Source organism: Limulus polyphemus, unplaced genomic scaffold, assembly GCF_000517525.1.
Source record: "Limulus polyphemus unplaced genomic scaffold, Limulus_polyphemus-2.1.2 Scaffold507, whole genome shotgun sequence".
Classification (NCBI taxonomy): domain Eukaryota; kingdom Metazoa; phylum Arthropoda; class Merostomata; order Xiphosura; family Limulidae; genus Limulus; species Limulus polyphemus.
In genome coordinates, this window is record NW_013666117.1 from 172,155 (window position 1) to 191,029 (window position 18,875).

At 34.9% G+C, this 18,875-nt stretch overlaps 1 protein-coding gene across 1 annotated transcript in view; it reads right to left on the bottom strand.

Moving 5' to 3' along the window:
- Positions 1–18,875, bottom strand: part of LOC106458740 — a 46,028-nt gene that overhangs the window by 19,052 nt on the left and 8,101 nt on the right. Inside the window, exons 3-10 of the mRNA XM_013918279.2 lie at positions 15,990–16,193; positions 14,875–15,138; positions 13,987–14,202; positions 12,080–12,306; positions 9,018–9,249; positions 7,258–7,410; positions 4,194–4,352; positions 3,727–3,860 (exon numbers count right to left, since the gene is read on the bottom strand). Of these exons, the coding sequence (XP_013773733.2) occupies positions 3,727–3,860; positions 4,194–4,352; positions 7,258–7,410; positions 9,018–9,249; positions 12,080–12,306; positions 13,987–14,202; positions 14,875–15,138; positions 15,990–16,193 (1,589 nt within the window). The remainder of the gene's footprint in view (positions 1–3,726; positions 3,861–4,193; positions 4,353–7,257; positions 7,411–9,017; positions 9,250–12,079; positions 12,307–13,986; positions 14,203–14,874; positions 15,139–15,989; positions 16,194–18,875) is intronic.

Here is an 18,875-nt window from a genome sequence, read left to right on the forward strand (position 1 = left end):
AAATTAGTTAGCATAAATCAGTTCAATGACGAAAAATTAGGTGTCTATTTACTTGTGACCACTCAGTGTATATAACAAAACGTCCATCCAACCAGATAAAGCCTGTTTGCTACTAGATGTCACACAGACATCTGACATATGCAGACAGAAGAGTTTCACGTAAGAATTCTTGTTAGTTTTCAGGTGTTCTGATGGAGTACATGTTGATCATCTGAGAGAGAAATCAATGAAGAGTCTCCTCTTCTCAAATATGCTGCGGCCCAGAAAGTGCAGCAAAGAAGCCTGTTTAATCTGGTAAAAGCAGCGAACATGATTAGAATGGTGTATGGAATCCTGTTTTATGCATCAGCAAAGACCATGTTACAGAAGGTGCAGAATGCAGACATGAGAATAGCAACTAGAGTCAGCAAAACTAACACCATATAACAGTTGAGCTTTTTACTTGATATGAGCAGCATTAACGTAAGACAAATGATTCTAGTCAAAGTAATGGATCAGTGAGGTGAAGATGTAGATGAAACGTCTTTCTGGAAAACACCAAGAGTATTGAGTGGATCCACGTAGATGACAATAAGTTAAACACAATGAAGATTGGCAGTAGGATGTGAATAGAAAGTTCAGAACTGGTCAACACAACCAAAGTCATGGAATGTATATATGAGCAGAGATTGACAGTAATCATAACGATGGATGGCTCTGTGATATGTAGCAGTTGTGTAGAGAGATGGAAATCTAATGTTTGAATGGCTAACAGCAAAACACTTGGTGATCTACTTAATTCACAGCAGAATATGAAGCATATAAGGAAACACTTGTCAGATTGATTAGTAACAGCAAAGATAATAACAGGATCATACTCTTTAGAAACTGCCAAAACCTCATCACAAATTTGGAGACAGACTGCGTCCAATGAATATAAGTAAAACTATTTAAAGATTTGAAGGCTCATCTGATAACGACCTATATACCAGGCCACTGTGGCATAGCATTCAACAAGAAATAGCTCGCCAAGCTGGTAAGATCTTCAAATTATATAGTTAATGGGACAGCATGTAAAATAAGGGAACAGGAAATGATGGAACAGAGATTACACTGATCAAGTGAAAGATTGGAGGAAAGAATGTAGAAGTATGGAAATGGGGTGAGTACAAAAGTATTGAAAAGGACAAACGCTACTTAAATCAATCAAATTGGACATTTTCATTAGAAGAACTTAGAGGAAGTTATTGAAGGGATTAGAGCCTGTGCTTCGGCCGGCGCCAAATTCCTCAAGCATAATACAGTAATGGAAGTAATAATGATAAAATAATCTTATTTACATTGGATATTTAGTGTTAAAAATAAAATAATTATGCTAGAGGTAAGTGATACACAAAAATTAATAATAATAATGTACAAAGCAAAAATAGTTTCATCCTTAGGGTTCGGAATTGTAGATGTCGCCACGTTGCTTGATATGCGCATAGATAAAGGTGCTGAAATGGGACTCCAAAATTGGAGATCTGTGCTTTGACCAGTTCGACATTCCTCTAGCGTGAGAATAAAAAAAATATTACAGTGTAATAATAAAATAGAAAAACATTTTATTTATTGGTTAGTTTATTTATTTATGTAATCATTACTAAAGCTCGGAGGGGGTAGTTTAGAACAATGCATAGAGTCTCAAGACCCAAGAACACAAGCACTTTCTACTCTCCTTCAGTAGTAAAAAAAAAAAAAGTTTGATACAGATAAGTATTGTATTTATATATTTAACATCAAAATCTAGAGTAGGCAATTGGCGATTTGTTCAACCAATATTAGTTTTGACTTCATACTTTTAGGTTTCCAAATTTCATCAAGCATGTAATAGTAATAGAAATAGTAGTACTGAGATAGTTTTAATTACATTGGGCACTTTTCGTTAACAAAAATGTTTTAATACTGTTAAATAATAATAAAGTAGAAAATTATAGTGGTTGCTGTGGTTCGGAATTAGAGATGGCGCCACTCTAGCTGGACTGCAGCCTAATAAACGTGATATGAAGAGACTCCATAACTGGAAGGAGGAGTACCTATGTTTTAGCTAGTGTTAAACTTCTTTAGCGTGAAAATAAATAAAGCATTAATTCACTCGGTTAATAAGGTATAATAACTTGACCTTTAAAGATATGAAATGATGTTGTTGTTTTTTTTTGGTTTTAGTAATTTTGAACTTCTCCAGTATTTTGTTCAGTTAAGTAGGTTGACATAATATATGAAATAACTTTATTACACTATTAAGTGGTGATTAAAATAAATGAGATAATTATATTTCCCGGTTAAGTATGTGCTCTAAAAAATGAAGGTATACATAACATGTTCAATTACATAGGTACATAGAACAGGGGAGAGAGATGTCTTGTCCAGTTGATACATAAAACATATGTTACATATCTCGTTTCCATTAAGTTTGAACATAAAATACATGCTATATTGCTTTCACTGTTAAGTAGGTACACAGAATAATGGTTACATATCTTGTTCAGCTAAAATAGGTGCACAGAACATATGGGGCACATATGTTTTTAAGTAAGTGCATAGAACATGTGGTAGGTATCTTCTAATGGATCACTAGCCTTTATTTTGAGTGTTCCACTTTTCTAATTATTTTACAGTTTATATTAAGATTTTTAGTGGTTTGGCTTGTTTAAAAACTCGCGCAAAGCTATCTACGCTAGCCGTCCCTAATTTATCAGTGATAGACTAGAAGAAAGGTAGCTAGTCAACACTACCCACCGCCAACTCTTGGGCTACTCTTTTACCAACGAATAGTGGGACGGGGATTCGAACCCGCGACCCGCAGATTGCGAGTCGATCGCCCAAACCACTAGATTATGCCAGGCCAGATATTTACATTTTGAATATTATTTCAGTATACTTCAATTAATGTATAATAAACTTGTTTGTACTTTTATATTATAAACTCTAACTATTTTATAAATAAAATAAAATGTCAAATTTGTTTAAATAGATGTTTCAAGGTTTTTACCTGTTCTAATGTCCCAATCTTTAGTGGTTTACAGTATCGGTAACGATCAGACATACCTGTTCTAGTCTCCCAATGTTTACTTGTGTAAATTATCGGTAACGATCAGACATACCTTTTCTAATGTCCCAATATGTGTTAGTTAAATTGTCAGTAACGACCAGACTTACCTTTTTTAATGTCCCAGTGTTTACCAGTGTAAAGTAACGGTAACGATCAGACATACCTTTTCTAATGTCCCAATATTTGTTAGTTAAATTGTCAGTAACGACCAGACTTAATTATTCCAGTGTTTACTAATTGAAATTATCGGTGACGATCAAACTTACCTTTCCTAATGCCCCAATGTTTACCAGTGTAAAGTAAAGGTAATGATCAGACCAACCTGTTCTAACGTACCAATGTTTACTGGTGTACATTATCGGTAACGATCAGACCTACCTGTTCTAATGTACCAATTTTTATTGGTGTAATTATCGGTAACGATCAGACCTACCTGTTCTAATGCATCAATGTATACTGGTGTACAGTATCGATAATGACCAGATTTACCTGTTTTAATGTACCAATGTTTACTGCTGTACAGTATTGGTGTGGATCAGACCTACCTATTCTAATGTCCCAATTTTACTGGTGCACAGTATTAGTAAAGATGAGATCTACCTGTTCTAATGTCCCAATGTTTACTTATATAAAGTATCCGTGATGATCAGACCTACCTGTTCTAATGTCACAACGATTACCAGATAGCCTGGTGGACACAAACACCCAAAGGAACCAGTAACCATCAGATGGCAGGATCCCCCATTTCGACAATAGCTACTTGAACAATGTGGAATTTCGCAGTTCTGACCTATAGAAGAAATTTTGCGATATTTTAATTTCAGCCTAGTCAGAGTTTATTCTTATGCCATTCATTTTAATTCATTTGATATCAGAATCTAATTATTGTTCATTACGCCAAATATGGGGAGGAAAAACATTACTGTCGAGCTTAGCACGATGATTCTAAAATCAAAGACTTTTTTTACTAAATTGTTTAACCTCAAATATTAAAAGAGAAATGCTAAAACATTCGTTGCTTAAAATAACGATGAAAAAAGTCGTTCTCCATTAATATCAACTGTGATAATTCAAGGTTAGAGTCTACCCAAGAACCGGGTTAGGACAGCAAGAGATACTTTACCTTTAAATCCAGGTCTACATGAACAGAAGTAAGAGCCTTGAGTCTTGATGCATGTGCCACCATGATTACAAGGGTTGAGTTCACATTTGTCCACCGAAATCGGATGTCTGTATGGCTGTTCTCTGGCAAACTCGCCCATTTCTAACCAACTGTCGTTCTCTAGAGAACAATAAATATGTTAAAACAAAAGACAAACGGATAAATAAATAGAAATAAATGGACAAGCAGATGATTGTCTATCACTAATTTTACACATGACAAAGAACTACCATTAAGGGTTTTAGAAATATTTTTTAGTAATAATGAACTTTATTTAAACCGTCGTAGCAGTTACTATCATGTTTGGTCTAGACACGGTGTATCTCTCGGTGCTAATCACAAAAGAACACTCATCTTGTCGATTTGTAACGGTTAAGATTACAAAATGAAGTCTCGATACTTCAGGGATAACACACAACGCCAGCTGATCAATGCTTCGTATAATTTGTCATAGTCATCGAGATCATTACTTCAATATCTTCATTATAAGCATGGAAAATAAACCTCGATATTAACTGGCAAGGTTAAAATTCCCTCAACAGTTATTTAGTTTTAATGCTAACAAAGAAAAGCAGTCATTCCCAAGAGAATTTAATTCTAGAAAAAACACACTCGAGATTATTGATGATTTTCCTCATTCTCTACCGAATAATGTTTCCGATAAATGTCTTTATTTGTTTCTTGAGATTACTATGAAGGTTTTCAAAAGTGCATGCAAAGTATACAATAGGCTTGTTCAAATGCTGGTTCATTAAGACTCATGGTTTTTTTCAAGTAGTTCACACAGTCCGTACTATGAAACGAATCTTTATGTTCTTCCGGTCTATTAATGCTAGAACACTACGTTTTTCTCAATTACATCCTAAATTATTTGGTTTTCAGTATTAGTTCTAGAAAACGTCCAGAGTATAATCGTTCTTATCAAATCTATTCGCTACTGTATTCTTGCTAGGTGCCTTAGAAAAAATGCTTAGATATTACAAGGTATATTGCATAGGTTGATGTCTTGTTTCTGCACTATGTTGGCGTATAGAGGAAACACAGGGGTTATTCAATTTTTTTGTGTGTTTTGATGGAAATTCCCATATGTTCATAGGCTCTGTCTTTTAATTGGCGTTTGGTTTTGCCAATATAGGCGGCCTTACAGTCTAAACACATGTAAAGATAGACAAACCAAGAACAATAAGGAATGGGGAGATCATTAGCAGAGAAAAACTTTTTTATGTGTGATGTGGATTTAAAAACTAATCTTAAATCCACTTGAGGGTAGTAACGACCAAGTATGCGTTTAAGTTGATTTTTTTTAAATTTAAGCTTTTTTTGCCAGTATAGGGAAGACACGAGTATTACATTATTTCCCTACCCTAATCTCGTTATATGCCCCCAAAACCCATTAGAAATATCATCCTCATTATAATTCAAGTAATCATTCAATAGTAATGTCTTCTTTCACATATATTTCTCATCTAGTTTTCATTGTATGCCCCAAAAATCCACTAATAATTTAATCCCCATTATTATCCAAATATTCTTATAGCAAAACCAAATTGAGCTATCTGCTGTGTCCACCGCGGAGAATCGAGCCCCGGATTTGAGCGTTGCAAGTCCGTAGACTTACTGCTGTCCCACTCCTTTCAAACACATTTTACGCCTTACGATTATTATGTGCCATAAAGTAATTGACAACAGTTTACTCTTATTACAAATGAATAATAAAATTAATATGCCGCATCATAGAATGAATTAATGGCGATGAAATCACTTAGGGAAGGTCAAAATATACATTATGTATCAGTTACTTCTGCTTTTGGAAATTTTAGATAAATAACAGGGAAATTTTTTAGTTTTATTTGTTGTTAAGAGCAAAGATACACAATGGGCTATCTGTGTTCTGCCAACCGCAGGTATCAAACCCGTTTTTTTAGAGTTATAAGTCTTTAGACTAACCGCTGACTCTATTGGGAGGGATAAATTTGTTAGTAACTTCATTCCAGGATTGTGGGTACTGTACAAATAACACTTCATATTCACTTAAACTTTTTCTGAACAAGTTATAATGTCTATACAGACTGTGTTCTTTTAGCACAGTTCCTCGGGGGGGGGTTCAGCGGTACACTTATGATTAGGTTTGTTGTGAATGTCACGCAAAGCTTCACGAGTGCTACCTGTGCTAGCCATCGCTAATTTAGTAGTGAAAGACTAAAGGAAAGGCAGCTAGTCATTACCACCCACCGCCAACTCTTAGGCTACTCTTTTACCAACGAATAATGGGATTGACCGTCACTTATAACGCCCCCACAACTGCAAAGGCGAGCATGTTTGGTGGGATGGGGATTTGAACCCGCTACTCGCAGATTACGAGTCGAGCATCCTAATCACTTCGCCAGGTCAGCCTGTAAACTTATGGACTCCTGGGTTCGATTCCCGCAGTAAAGTGTACATATCCCACTGTGCAGCTTTTCACTAAGAAGCAATAACTTTTAGCAAAATTAATTTCTGCTTTAAAATAATATATGCATGTATTAATCATTTTCGGTTTTCGCAGTTTGCATTATTTCACTTTTTTTTACGTTTTTATCTAAACAGTTTCTTTCAATGGCAGATTACAAAAGTATCAGTACCACGTGAAATCGTAAAGGTAATGAGTGCACAGGCTGTATATTCTTTGTAATAGCTTATTTTCAAACAATGGATCTGTGACCTTATAAGCTAACTGATAACTAACTGACATAAACAAAGCAACTGTAGTATTGCTTATAATTTTGCTAACATTACACGTAACAACAACGTCTGTGTTACTGTCAAAGGCTGTAGTAACAGGCATATTAAATGTAGCACCAGCAAAGCACGAAAGCAGTTTCTTTTTATGCCAGAGAGAGAGAAAAAAAGCGATTTATTCTTTGAATAATTTTCAGTTAAATAGTCAAATTATTTTTTAACAAACCATAAATAAACTGCAAGATGTTATAGTTTATTTTAAAAGGATTCAATTTCTAGACGAGCTAATAATCCGTTTATGAATTACCTTTACATTTCGATTTCGACTTGGTTTGGGCAGTAGAAAACGTTCCTTCTGGACATGGTTTGCATTTGGACTGTCCAGTTTTGTCCTGATAGAAGTTTTCTGGACAGGAGGAACACTCTCCCTTGTCTTCGTATGTCCCTCTCGGACATTCCACTGAAAGTAATAAGTTTGTGTCATATGAATTAAAGATCTGGAAACGTTCTATTTCATTGTCAAATCAACTTACATTCTTCATTCAGTAAAGAACCTCTTGAGACCCCCTAACTATTCAACAAAACTGATTCAGCATGCTATCACTTTCATAAAATGTGTTGATGGAGTTGATTACGTTATTCTTATATCTGATGATGTATAACCTAATACGTTTTTTATCTTTATCCGGCAGTATTAGACAAATATTCTTTTATTTAACGTATAATTGTTCTGTATTTAATACAATTTAATGATGACAAGGAAACTAAATTCTATACGCTAGACTAGTTTTGAATTGAAATTTGGTACGCTTATTTGTGACTTCAAAGAGTATTAAAAAATTATTTGCATACTTGTATTTATCAGAAGCTTCTCTTTTTCTACCTACCTTTCCATAATAAAAGTGAACTTCTAATTAATACAACAAGAAGATAGTTAACAAACTGATCTCAAGGTGTAGCTGAAAGCTTGTAAGCTTTTGGCTTCTACTGTAAGTCTCCTTTAAATTCAAGTCCTTGTCTACTAAAAAGAAAATATGCCCAGCTTCATTCTGTCACATTGTTTTTTTAACGTTGTTTTAGTCGCAGGATTCTTTTTCGTAACCCTGATCTTTTTCTTTCTTTTTCTTACAGGTGAAGGTGTCAGTACTGATTGGCTTATGGCGTGGCTTTGGAGCCCGTTGCTTTCTTGTACTAGTTTTCCAGCTTCTATGGAGAACATTAATGACTTCTTTCTAAGAAATTTTATTCTTTAGCCCTTCATCATTTACTAGTTTCTCTGTATTGTTATTTCCTTTCAGGAACAGCGGTAACATACCCCTCTAGCCACCGATCTAAAAGTTCATACCATATGCGTAGCTCGCGCTTTTAGTTCTAGAACTACATTTGGAAGAAAACAGGAAAAGATTGGGTAATTTTCATGGATTTCCATAAACTGTAAATAAAACCTCTGTAATAATTCAGGGTATATTTGGCTCCTATATTTATCTAGCTCATTTCTAGACGTCTCATTATGAACTCCGTTATTTATGTTTGTTGCATATAAACAGGATTATGTTTAAAAGCAAACTCTAGCGCCTACTACTGAAGAGTTATGTGAGATAAAAACAACAATTTTCGTGCCTACAGATAATAATATGAAAACTCTATAATTAAATGCTATTTCAGGTTTCCTTTCATGAACTAAGACTACACTTTCCATCTTACGTGTAAAAGCTCCACTTTTGGCAAGTTGTAGTGATCAAATATAGCTTTTCTCGTTTTCAATTTTGACCGATTCATTAACATGAGATCATGTTTGTTAAATCACACAACGGAACATACATTTGTTTTAAACGGATAAAAATTTAAATAAATAGTTAAAAAATAAAGCGAAACCACGTTTCAACAAGTTAACCTGCCATCGTCCGGTAAAATTATACCGTTATGTTTTTAAACTATTTATTCACTTTAGTATTTGGCCACACCAACATAAATTCGTCCTCGGACATAGTACTACAAACATACCGCAACTTTTAGCAATTATTTGACTGGAAAATAATAGAATAAAAAAAATCGAAGATCACTAACAACATTTGTTGGTGAAAGGATCCACTGTGTATCCTGGTTCATTGCAAACTAGACTAAACTTGTCTTGATGAAATGAATGTGACCATAAATCTGCTCCTTCCTCCTCTATTTCTTGCTTAAGCTCTGTATTAGAACTCACAATTTCCTTGGTATGAAGAAGTACCTCTTCTATCAAAGCTTCAGCATTGGTAATTCCATCAAGATATTCATACTCTTCTGGGATATATTGTGTCTGAAAATAAAAAGCCAAGATAGCACATATTGCAATGTCTTTGAAATAGTATCTCTTACAGTGTTAATAATGCAATCAAGATATACATTTTATTGTGGGGTATACTCTGCTTTGAAATATAAACTCAAGGTAACACATATTACAATGTCTTTGACAGAGTATCTCTTACAGTGGTATTAACGCCATCAAGATATCCATTATCTTCTGGGATATACTCTGTTTGGAAATAAAAAAATCAAGGAAACATACTACAATGTCTTTGAAAGGGTATATCTTACAGTGTTAGTATAAATGAACATTGCTACTCATGTCGTTGGCCCTCTGGAAGCGTTCTTAGTGTGATGATTGAAAAAATATCACTGTATTTTAACCTTAAATAACTAATATAAATGCATATTTGACCAGGTAATTTCTCTAATAATTATTCTGCAGGTGCTCTGCATGTTGTTCCGACATCTTTTAACACCTGAAATGAGAAGATCATGTACTTATTAGGCAAAGGTTACATCATACAACGAGTATTTCATAGGACTCATACTTGCTGGTCCCTGTTTCAATGTCCTGCCTTCCTAGAATAGAGTCATAGTAATTCCAAAGTGTGATATTCAGGCTTATACAAGTCAGTATGAATCGATGATTATCTCCCTTGAACATGTTTAATTCAAATGATCGTTAACAAAGGTGATCTAAGTATTGTAGAGTACTGCACTAGGACCTTGGCCTGGCTTCAGTGTGGTATTTTGTTATTCTTGACCTTGCACTTGTCCTGTGTGGAAGTGAATCTTTCTTTCTTTCTCGGGTCTTCATTTCGTACTGACGTGCTTTACCCTACCCAAAAGCCAGTTGAAGTCTATATAAGAGTGAAATCAAAGCTGACCAGTAATTTAAGACTTACATTTTTTGTTTTATAAATAAAAAGTTTGTCTTATTTGTACATCTATGTTACTTGTCTTTACTTTGCCGTTCGTGTTCACTTTATTATCTCTAAGACATTTTAGAAACATGCATTTTGTGGCTGTTTAATAGTTTTCTGGTAGATATCATTATACCTGAATATCTCATTAGCAGTATAGTTGGTTAGTTATATTGTGTCTTGTTACCTTAAGAGCTGTCTGACATGCAAAACAGATTTGTTATGTCTGTTTCAAATCACGTGCATACAGACATAGCATCCAACTGTGGCCGTGATCAGCTGCTTTAATTTCTGAGAAGCTACCCTTGTAATTGTGACATGCCAGAATCGACAGATATCAGTCATCTGTTTGTATTGTAGATTGTAACATACTCTGATTAGGGTAGGTGTCTAAGCAACAGCATCATTGATTTGGAAGAGATCACACGTTCTACTAATAGTACTTTGAGACAATTGGAGCCAACTCGCAATAGGTTTTTGTGATTAAACACGTGAATGAAACATCCAAATATCTTTAAAGTATAGCCATGAATCACAAGCAGTATGGAGTACTTAGAACTCTGCAATTACTTTCAAAGTTACAAGTGAGACAATACTGTATGATATTAATATATACATCTTAGGCTTAATGAACAATTATTTACAGTCGACATTACTTGACTGATCAGTAACTGCCTAATTTGCACTACAAAGAACTAAGAAGGTGATTGACATTGTTTTATACCAATGATTTTTTCTTGCCTTATCTATACTATTCTTTCCTAAACATATTTAAGTTTCAAAAAATAATGGAGGTGCTACTTTTAAACATTTATGGGATTGCCTAGCGGAACATGACGTAGGTAGCATCAGTGAAAATAATATAGTGGTGCAATACTGACGCAACAGTAAGATGCAATGTTGAAAGTACCGAATTGCATTATTAGTGAGAGTTACATGTTCAGCGACGTCACATCTCGAACTTTGGACAGTTTGATCCGCAGCCCTATACACTAACCACTAAGCCAAGTCTAGCCCAATAAATGAAAGATGCATTACGATAAGAATATATTACTGGTAGTAATGAAGGGACAGTTTAAAGTAACGGAGGAATATGAAAATAATGAAGAAAACTGTTCAGAAATATAGTATAGATTATTAAATACAACAATAATATGGTGCTTTATCAAATATAAGCATTCCTTAGTAATAGGGATAGTTTATTAATCAAAGTAACAGAATATGCGTAATCAAAAATTTCATAAGGATGTTATACGAAAAGTAATCGAAGTATGCGATATTAGCAGGTACAATTGGCATGATTACTGAAAGGTCAGACAAGGATGTAATATTTAAAATAATAGAAAGGGAACTACTGAAATAAACTAAGGGTGCAATACCAATGGTAACGGATGTGCTGAGTTACTATAAGTAACGAAGATATTCTATATTGAAATAAATGAAACTGTGAATAGTTGAAACTGACGAAGGGCTATAACAGTGAATAAGAAAGGAAAATAAACACTCAGTTTCCCAGCAAATAAGTTTTAGAATGTTGTGACGAAGAGAACTATGTTTTTCTATTTTCATTTCTTACTAGAAAAATTTTATTGATTTACTGTTGTTACTAGCTTGTACTAACCACGTGGTCTCCAAAGCTCCTAATTTATTGTTGTTACTAGCCAGTAATAGCTACGTGGTTTCCAAAGCTTCTAATTTATTGTTGTTACTAACCTGTACTAGCCACGTGGTCTCCATAGCTTCTAGTTTATTGTTGTTACTAGCCAGTACTAGCCACGTGGTCTCCAAAGCTTCTAATTTATTGTTGTTACTAGCCAGTACTAGCCACGTGGTCTCCAAAGCTTCTAATTTATTGTTGTTACCAACGTGTACTAGCCACGTGGTCTCCATAGCTTCTAATTTATTGTTGTTACTAACCTGTACTAGCCACGTGGTTTCCAAGGCTTCACGTCCTGTTACTCCGTCTCGGGAACATAAAAAGCCAAAATTGTGACACTGAATTGATTGACAAACGTCCCTGTTATGCTTCAAAAGACCCTCCTTGATGGTCGTCATCAATCTCTCCAGGAGCAAGTGATCTGAGCAGTTGGTCACGCCAACCTTAAACTTAGCGGGAGCTTGAAGTGATGTCGTTGGGAGTTCACCTGGGGAGATATTCTTTGAAGTGAGGAGAAAAAAATAATACATCGAGGAATAAAACAATATTATGACTTATATGGCAGCTGAAAATCGGGTACAAGTTTAACAAAAACTTACTTCGTTCCAAGAGTTGAAAACTAGAATCTAGGGCCGTATTATGACAACATAGACGCTCAATTATATATATTTGTAAAAACATTATAATTTATTAACCAAGAAAAAAATATATAGGAATAGCTAATCATAGTAAATATTTCTAACGTTTGAACATCAAAATAATCAACCAATGTAATATAAAATCATGATTTTAAATAAATGAGTAACATTGGCTTAATAATTTTTAATTATTTAGATTATGTAACAGAGAAAAAGAGTTTGAATATTTTTTTACTAAGGTTAACCTCAGGTGCGGGCTTCTACATAGTCGCGGGTTCTGTTCACATTGCCAAACTTCCTCAACAAAAGTAAATGAATATTTTTTTTCATGATAACTGCTGTTTTTTAAGTGTTGTAACTTTGATAAATCCAAATTGTAATTACATTCTACGAACTTTCCGAGTTGTCAAATGCCAAACATTTTACAGAATTATCCAAACACTTCACATTACTGCTCAACGATACCAAACACTAAACACACTTCACATTACTGCTCAACATTACCAAACAGTAAACACGCTTTACACGACTGCTCAACGTTACCAAACAGTAAACACGCTTTACACGACTGCTCAACGTTACCAAACAGTAAACACGTTTTATATGACTGCTCAACGTTACCAAACAGTAAACACGCTTTACACGACTGCTCAACGATACCAAACACTAAACACGCTTCACATTACTGCTCAACATTACCAAACAGTAAACACGCTTTACACGACTGCTCAACGTTACCAAACAGTAAACACGCTTCACACGACTGCTCAACGTTACCAAACAGTAAACACGTTTTATATGACTACTCAAGTTACCAAACACTAAATACGCTTTACATGACTATTCAACGTTACCAAACAGTAAACACGCTTTACACGACTGCTCAACGTTACCAAACAGTAAACACGCTTCACACGACTGCTCAACGTTACCAAACAGTAAACACGTTTTATATGACTACTTAAGTTACCAAACACTAAATACGCTTTACATGACTATTCAACGTTACCAAACAGTAAACACGCTTTACACGACTGCTCAACGTTACCAAACAGTAAACACGCTTCACACGACTGCTCAACGTTACCAAACAGTAAACACGTTTTATATGACTACTCAAGTTACCAAACACTAAATACGCTTTACATGACTATTCAACGTTACCAAACAGTAAACACGCTTTTCACGACTGCTCAACGTTACCAAACAGTAAGCACGTTTGACATGACTACTCAACGTTACCAAAAACTAAACATATTTTACATGACTACTCAAGTTACCAAACATTAAACACTTTTCAGGATTACCCAGCGTCATCTTGCTTGCACTTTAAAGCACTTCCCCATGTTATAGCACATTCTACAAAGATGGATTTTCCGCCACGATAGAGCATTCTTATGACACACCGCAGAGCTATCTCTCGTAATCAAACTATGTAGCCACAGTTTATAGAACATTTACTGAACATTTAACCGCTTTAAAAAGTCAAGAATCAATTATATACTGGCTCAGCTAACTATGCTACCTACCAAGACAGTCAGGAAGACTGTCAATGCCATGGATTCGCTGGAAATCCCATATTCCTTGTAGTGGATCACACTCTACGTAACCCCGACGGATAACGGAGAAAGTTTCCGCCATAGAAAATCCATCCATGCATCTAAATCGACACCTAAAAACTTCTTTGTTTGATTGACAATTTATCTGACCATTGGCCGGCGCATTCAGCACACCACATCCTCGTCCTGAAATCAAAAATTGTCCTGTAGAGCAAGTGATTTTTATCGTTTAGAGTACCGATATTATCTACAAAATATCCATGTAACACGATCAACAAGCTTTAACACATCGATGTGCTTTTATCATTAATTTTAATTTACTAATTAACATGTTCAAGTAAGATAACACCAGGGGTCACCAAACAGTTATTATAAATGATTGAAGATTCAGGATTCTACCAACTGTTGTCTTGTTTTTTGAAGATCCTGATGAAAATATTACTGCCCTACATTATGGATCTAGCTGTTTTGAGCGTTTTCGTAATGTTTGTATATTAACAACTCAATATACAAAGAGGGAAATACACATAATAAAGTATCAGTTTTGGTTTGATAAGAATGAGGCCTCATTATTAGAGACTAATACATTTCACCCAACTTATCTGGTAAAATTGAAACCTTAAGTTAATTATTTCTAGACAATTAATTTCTTCCTCCGCTTATGATGGAGTGCTTGGATCTGAATAATACTTTGAAGGTCATGTGATTAAATTGAACATGAGCATTCGAGTAGACTCTAATACTAACATCATTACTTACAAGTGTTGCCACTGTACTGATAAGGTTCTTAATGTCATGACTAACAAGTGTATGAAACCAACACCCATGAAGTTCCTACGATCATATCATTATACTTACTAAAGCTTGAGTCGGTTCTGGCAGGTTCCTTGATGATAATTTTATACTTGCAGGAAGTATACGTCCTAAGCTCGTGATCAGTTGCATGACACGTGTTCTCGTGCGTGCCGTGGCTCGATACTGATAGGAAGGAACATGTAACCTCAGCATTTTCTCCACTAGCAGTGACGAAGACGGGATGATTTACAGTCACGGACTGTGGTTCTTCAGTCTCAAAACTCTGATCTTCACAGGCCCCCAAAACAGGTTCCGGAACCACGCGCTCTGCAGTAAAATATTACTAATACTATGTGGTATTGTATTATTGATAACTTTTTAACATACAAATTATCGAGCATTCAAACAGAACAAATAGTGACTATGTTGCTCTTGCTAACCCAATACAAATCATAACAAGTATCTACAAAACACGTTGGGCAGTTGTTGTTGTTTAGCGCAAAGCTAAATAGTAGGCTACTGCACTCTGTCCAACGCGGGCAATCGAGCCCTAGAATTTAGTATAGTACCGCTGACCTATCGGGGTACACATTTTGCTAAGACCAACATTTAAGTTTTAAACACACAGTCTGCAGGACTTGGGAAATCTTCAGCATCTGCTTAAAGCAATACGCAATAAAATTCTATGTTATAAAACTCAATATGCATTTCAGTGCTAGTTAAAATACACGTAGCAGCCACAGAAAGTAAGTCCAGTGAAAGAACCAGATTCTCTGGACATAACACAATTTTACTTACTTTTTGGGCACGAGTGGGCTTTGTGGTGGAGTTCTGGATTTCGGAGGTGACGAGCCGTGTTCAAATTCGTACGATATCATAAAATACTACTGTCACTTTAAGCTGTGGGTACGTTATATGAGTAACAGTCAATCCATTAGCGTTGCTGGTCAGGTTACGTTAGATCTGATTATCTTTGATCAGGAGTTCAAAGTTAGGTACGACTGCAGACAGCGTCATTAACTTTGTGGTAAATAAATACACTTAGTTTTATTTCTAAGATATATTATGTATTCTCGGGTTTATAGTCTTAGTTAAAGAACAAAGGGATAATTTTCGCTCAGTTTTTCACGCTTGATGAATTAAGCTCTTTCACAAAATTCAACAAGTTATTAACTTACTTCGGCATTCTGGTACTTGAGAAGAATTCCAAGATAGGTCCAACAAGCATGTCAAGGAAGCGTACTGTAATTGGCTAGTGGGAATGACGTAACCTTCTTCACATACATAATTACAAACTGTTCCAACAAGTAAACGACTAGATTCAGACGATTCACAAATTACGAAACCATGGTCTATTTCCTGTAGAGCGTCACAATTAGAAGCTGAAATAAAATACATTCAAAAATATCAAAATGTCGCCATCAGGCAATGAAGGTTTGCTGACACATTTCCAGATTATTAACAATTATACGTTTGCCTGTGATGATCCCAAACAGCTACTGGATCTTTTACAAATAATGTATATTCTGAAAAACCCTCAAAATGAAACTATTTAAGCTACTCTACACCTTAGTAAAATACAAGCATAATGCGCAATTTGCTTTAAATGACCAGAAAGCTATAAATTATTTAAAAACAAAATACATAACGAATTTGGCGTTTTTTGGCACAAAACAACTAGACCATATGCGCCTACATCACAAAAACACAACTGAAACTATTGTTAATCTGTAACGTCTGGATCAAAATAGCGTAAACCGTCTAACCTCAGGATGAAAAAGCGTTACCCGTCTAACGTCTGAATTGAAATAACATTACTAAAACATCAGCCTACAGTTAATATGATTAACATGTGGCTCCAAAGAAAGTTCATAAAAAAACAACATTAACCAGCTGATAACCTAACTAAATTGTAGGTCCAAAGAAAGCTGATAAAAAGAACTAACCCACCAATAACCTAACTAATGTGTTGAGCTGAGATAGTTTATAGAAACATGAACCCGTGTCTGTAAAATAGTTTTTAAATCATTAACTCACGTGGTTTAAGTATGAGTCTAAAAAACAAGTTGATAAAAAGAGTAACCAGCCGATAACTGAAGTTCGGGTCTAAAGAAAATTGATAGAAGCATTTCATCCGCTGATAACTTGACTGATAATAAGGAATTAAAGAAAGTTCACAAAAAAGTAAGTTCTATATATTCGGGATTAATAAGAAATCCCCCCCTGATAACCTCACTCATGTCTGGTTCTAAAGAAAAATCAAACTACCAACTGTCCCTTAACCTTGATATTATGTGTATCTAAAGAAATGTATTAAACCACAACATAAAAGACAACCTCAATAATGCAAGGAGCTCATGAAACCTATGTAATACATTAATATACAACCTGAATATTGACTGGCACCTTCCTGAAATCATATATCACTAAGCAACTTCAATATGTTGCCTAAACATCAACCATTCGGAAATCTTGGTGAAATCAAACATCACTATGTATCTTGAATAACATACTGAAGTAAAGTAATTAGTAAGAACAATAACCACGTGGTTACCTATATGGTTAACTTTTAATTCTAATAGAGTTACTCGAACCGTTCACTACTAATTAATTGTTAATATCTTGGTCTTAAATAGGTTGCTAAAAATACTTATACCCACGTGTCCTAATAAAGCGTGGAGTTGGGCAGACGGGACATATGTATGTCCCACTGAGCTATATATAACTGGAGAGGACAACCAATGATAAAGGACTTTTGTTCTGTAGCCAGCGGGTATCATCCATTTTGTAGCACCCACAAACGAACGATCACAGCTCACATTGCTTATCGCATCGTTTTTAAGTATAAAAACAAACAAGATGCCATGCTGTGCAGCATATAATTGCCAAAACTAGTCGGAAGATAAGAAAAAAACTGTAATTTCGTTTCACTGGTGAGTTGGTCTTTAAAAAATATAGCTTTCGTGCTGTAGAGTAGAAATGTATGATTGATGGATCTTCAGCCCCCACAAACCGATACTGCAATAGTAATGAACAAACGTTTTATACTTTTGTTCATAAAGAACCTAGATTTCATCATATCGCCTCTATTTTTAATTATAGGAGACATATTTTAGACTTAAGTATTCCAATAGCCTCTGTGTACAAATTATACAAGATTAAGTTTGAAGATTAATTCTGGGTAAACCTGTAGATTCGCACCATCACTCTTATTGTCTTTTCTAACATTATTGTAGGAGTACAGATCTAGTCTTTGGGGTTAGGGTAGATGTTTGTCATGATATGAAAGAGTGTTTAATTCAGATATTATTGATTAATTTATTTTGTGAGTGAATATTTTATTACTGTTTAGTTTTTGTTATAATAAGAGTTAAAAACAGATGATTGTAGGAAGTTGTGTTTATAAGTCATTGATGTTGAGACGTCGCGTGCAATACAGGACGTCGAGAATATAGAGATTTCCAGACAGCGGGCATATGATTAAGTGAGAAACATAAAAATAGTGTGAGATGAGCGGAAACAGTAGACATACAATAGTAGAAGAGAGTAAAGTTACTGGCAAGGAAAAGTTCTACCATAGAAGTGATAGGCCTAACGATTAACATAGGCCTAACGTTTAATATGTTAGAGTAAGACTAACAGTAGAAAATGAGAAAAGAAGAACAATTATTCCGACAAAGCGTGGTTCTAAAGTAATTGAATCAGCATTAGCGCACTTTGACAAAACAAACAGAGGATATTTAGAAGAAAGAAAGAAGGGAAGACCAAACGATTACACTAACTCTCGCCACAACTGTAAAAGAATCACACAGAATACTAGTGCAATAGTAATGGAGAAGATAGTTCGGCTCGTCAACTGAAATTCTAAAGCAATTGAATAGGCCTAAGTGGACTTTTGATAACAAGAAGAGAACTACATATATAGTGTTTATATGTAGTGTGAATGATTTATTATACGTACGTTTATATTGTTCCGAATATACATATTATTTTGAAAACAAATGAAGTGCGTGCTGCTCATTTATCGTTGAATTTATCCCCAACAAGTCACAGACACCTACTGT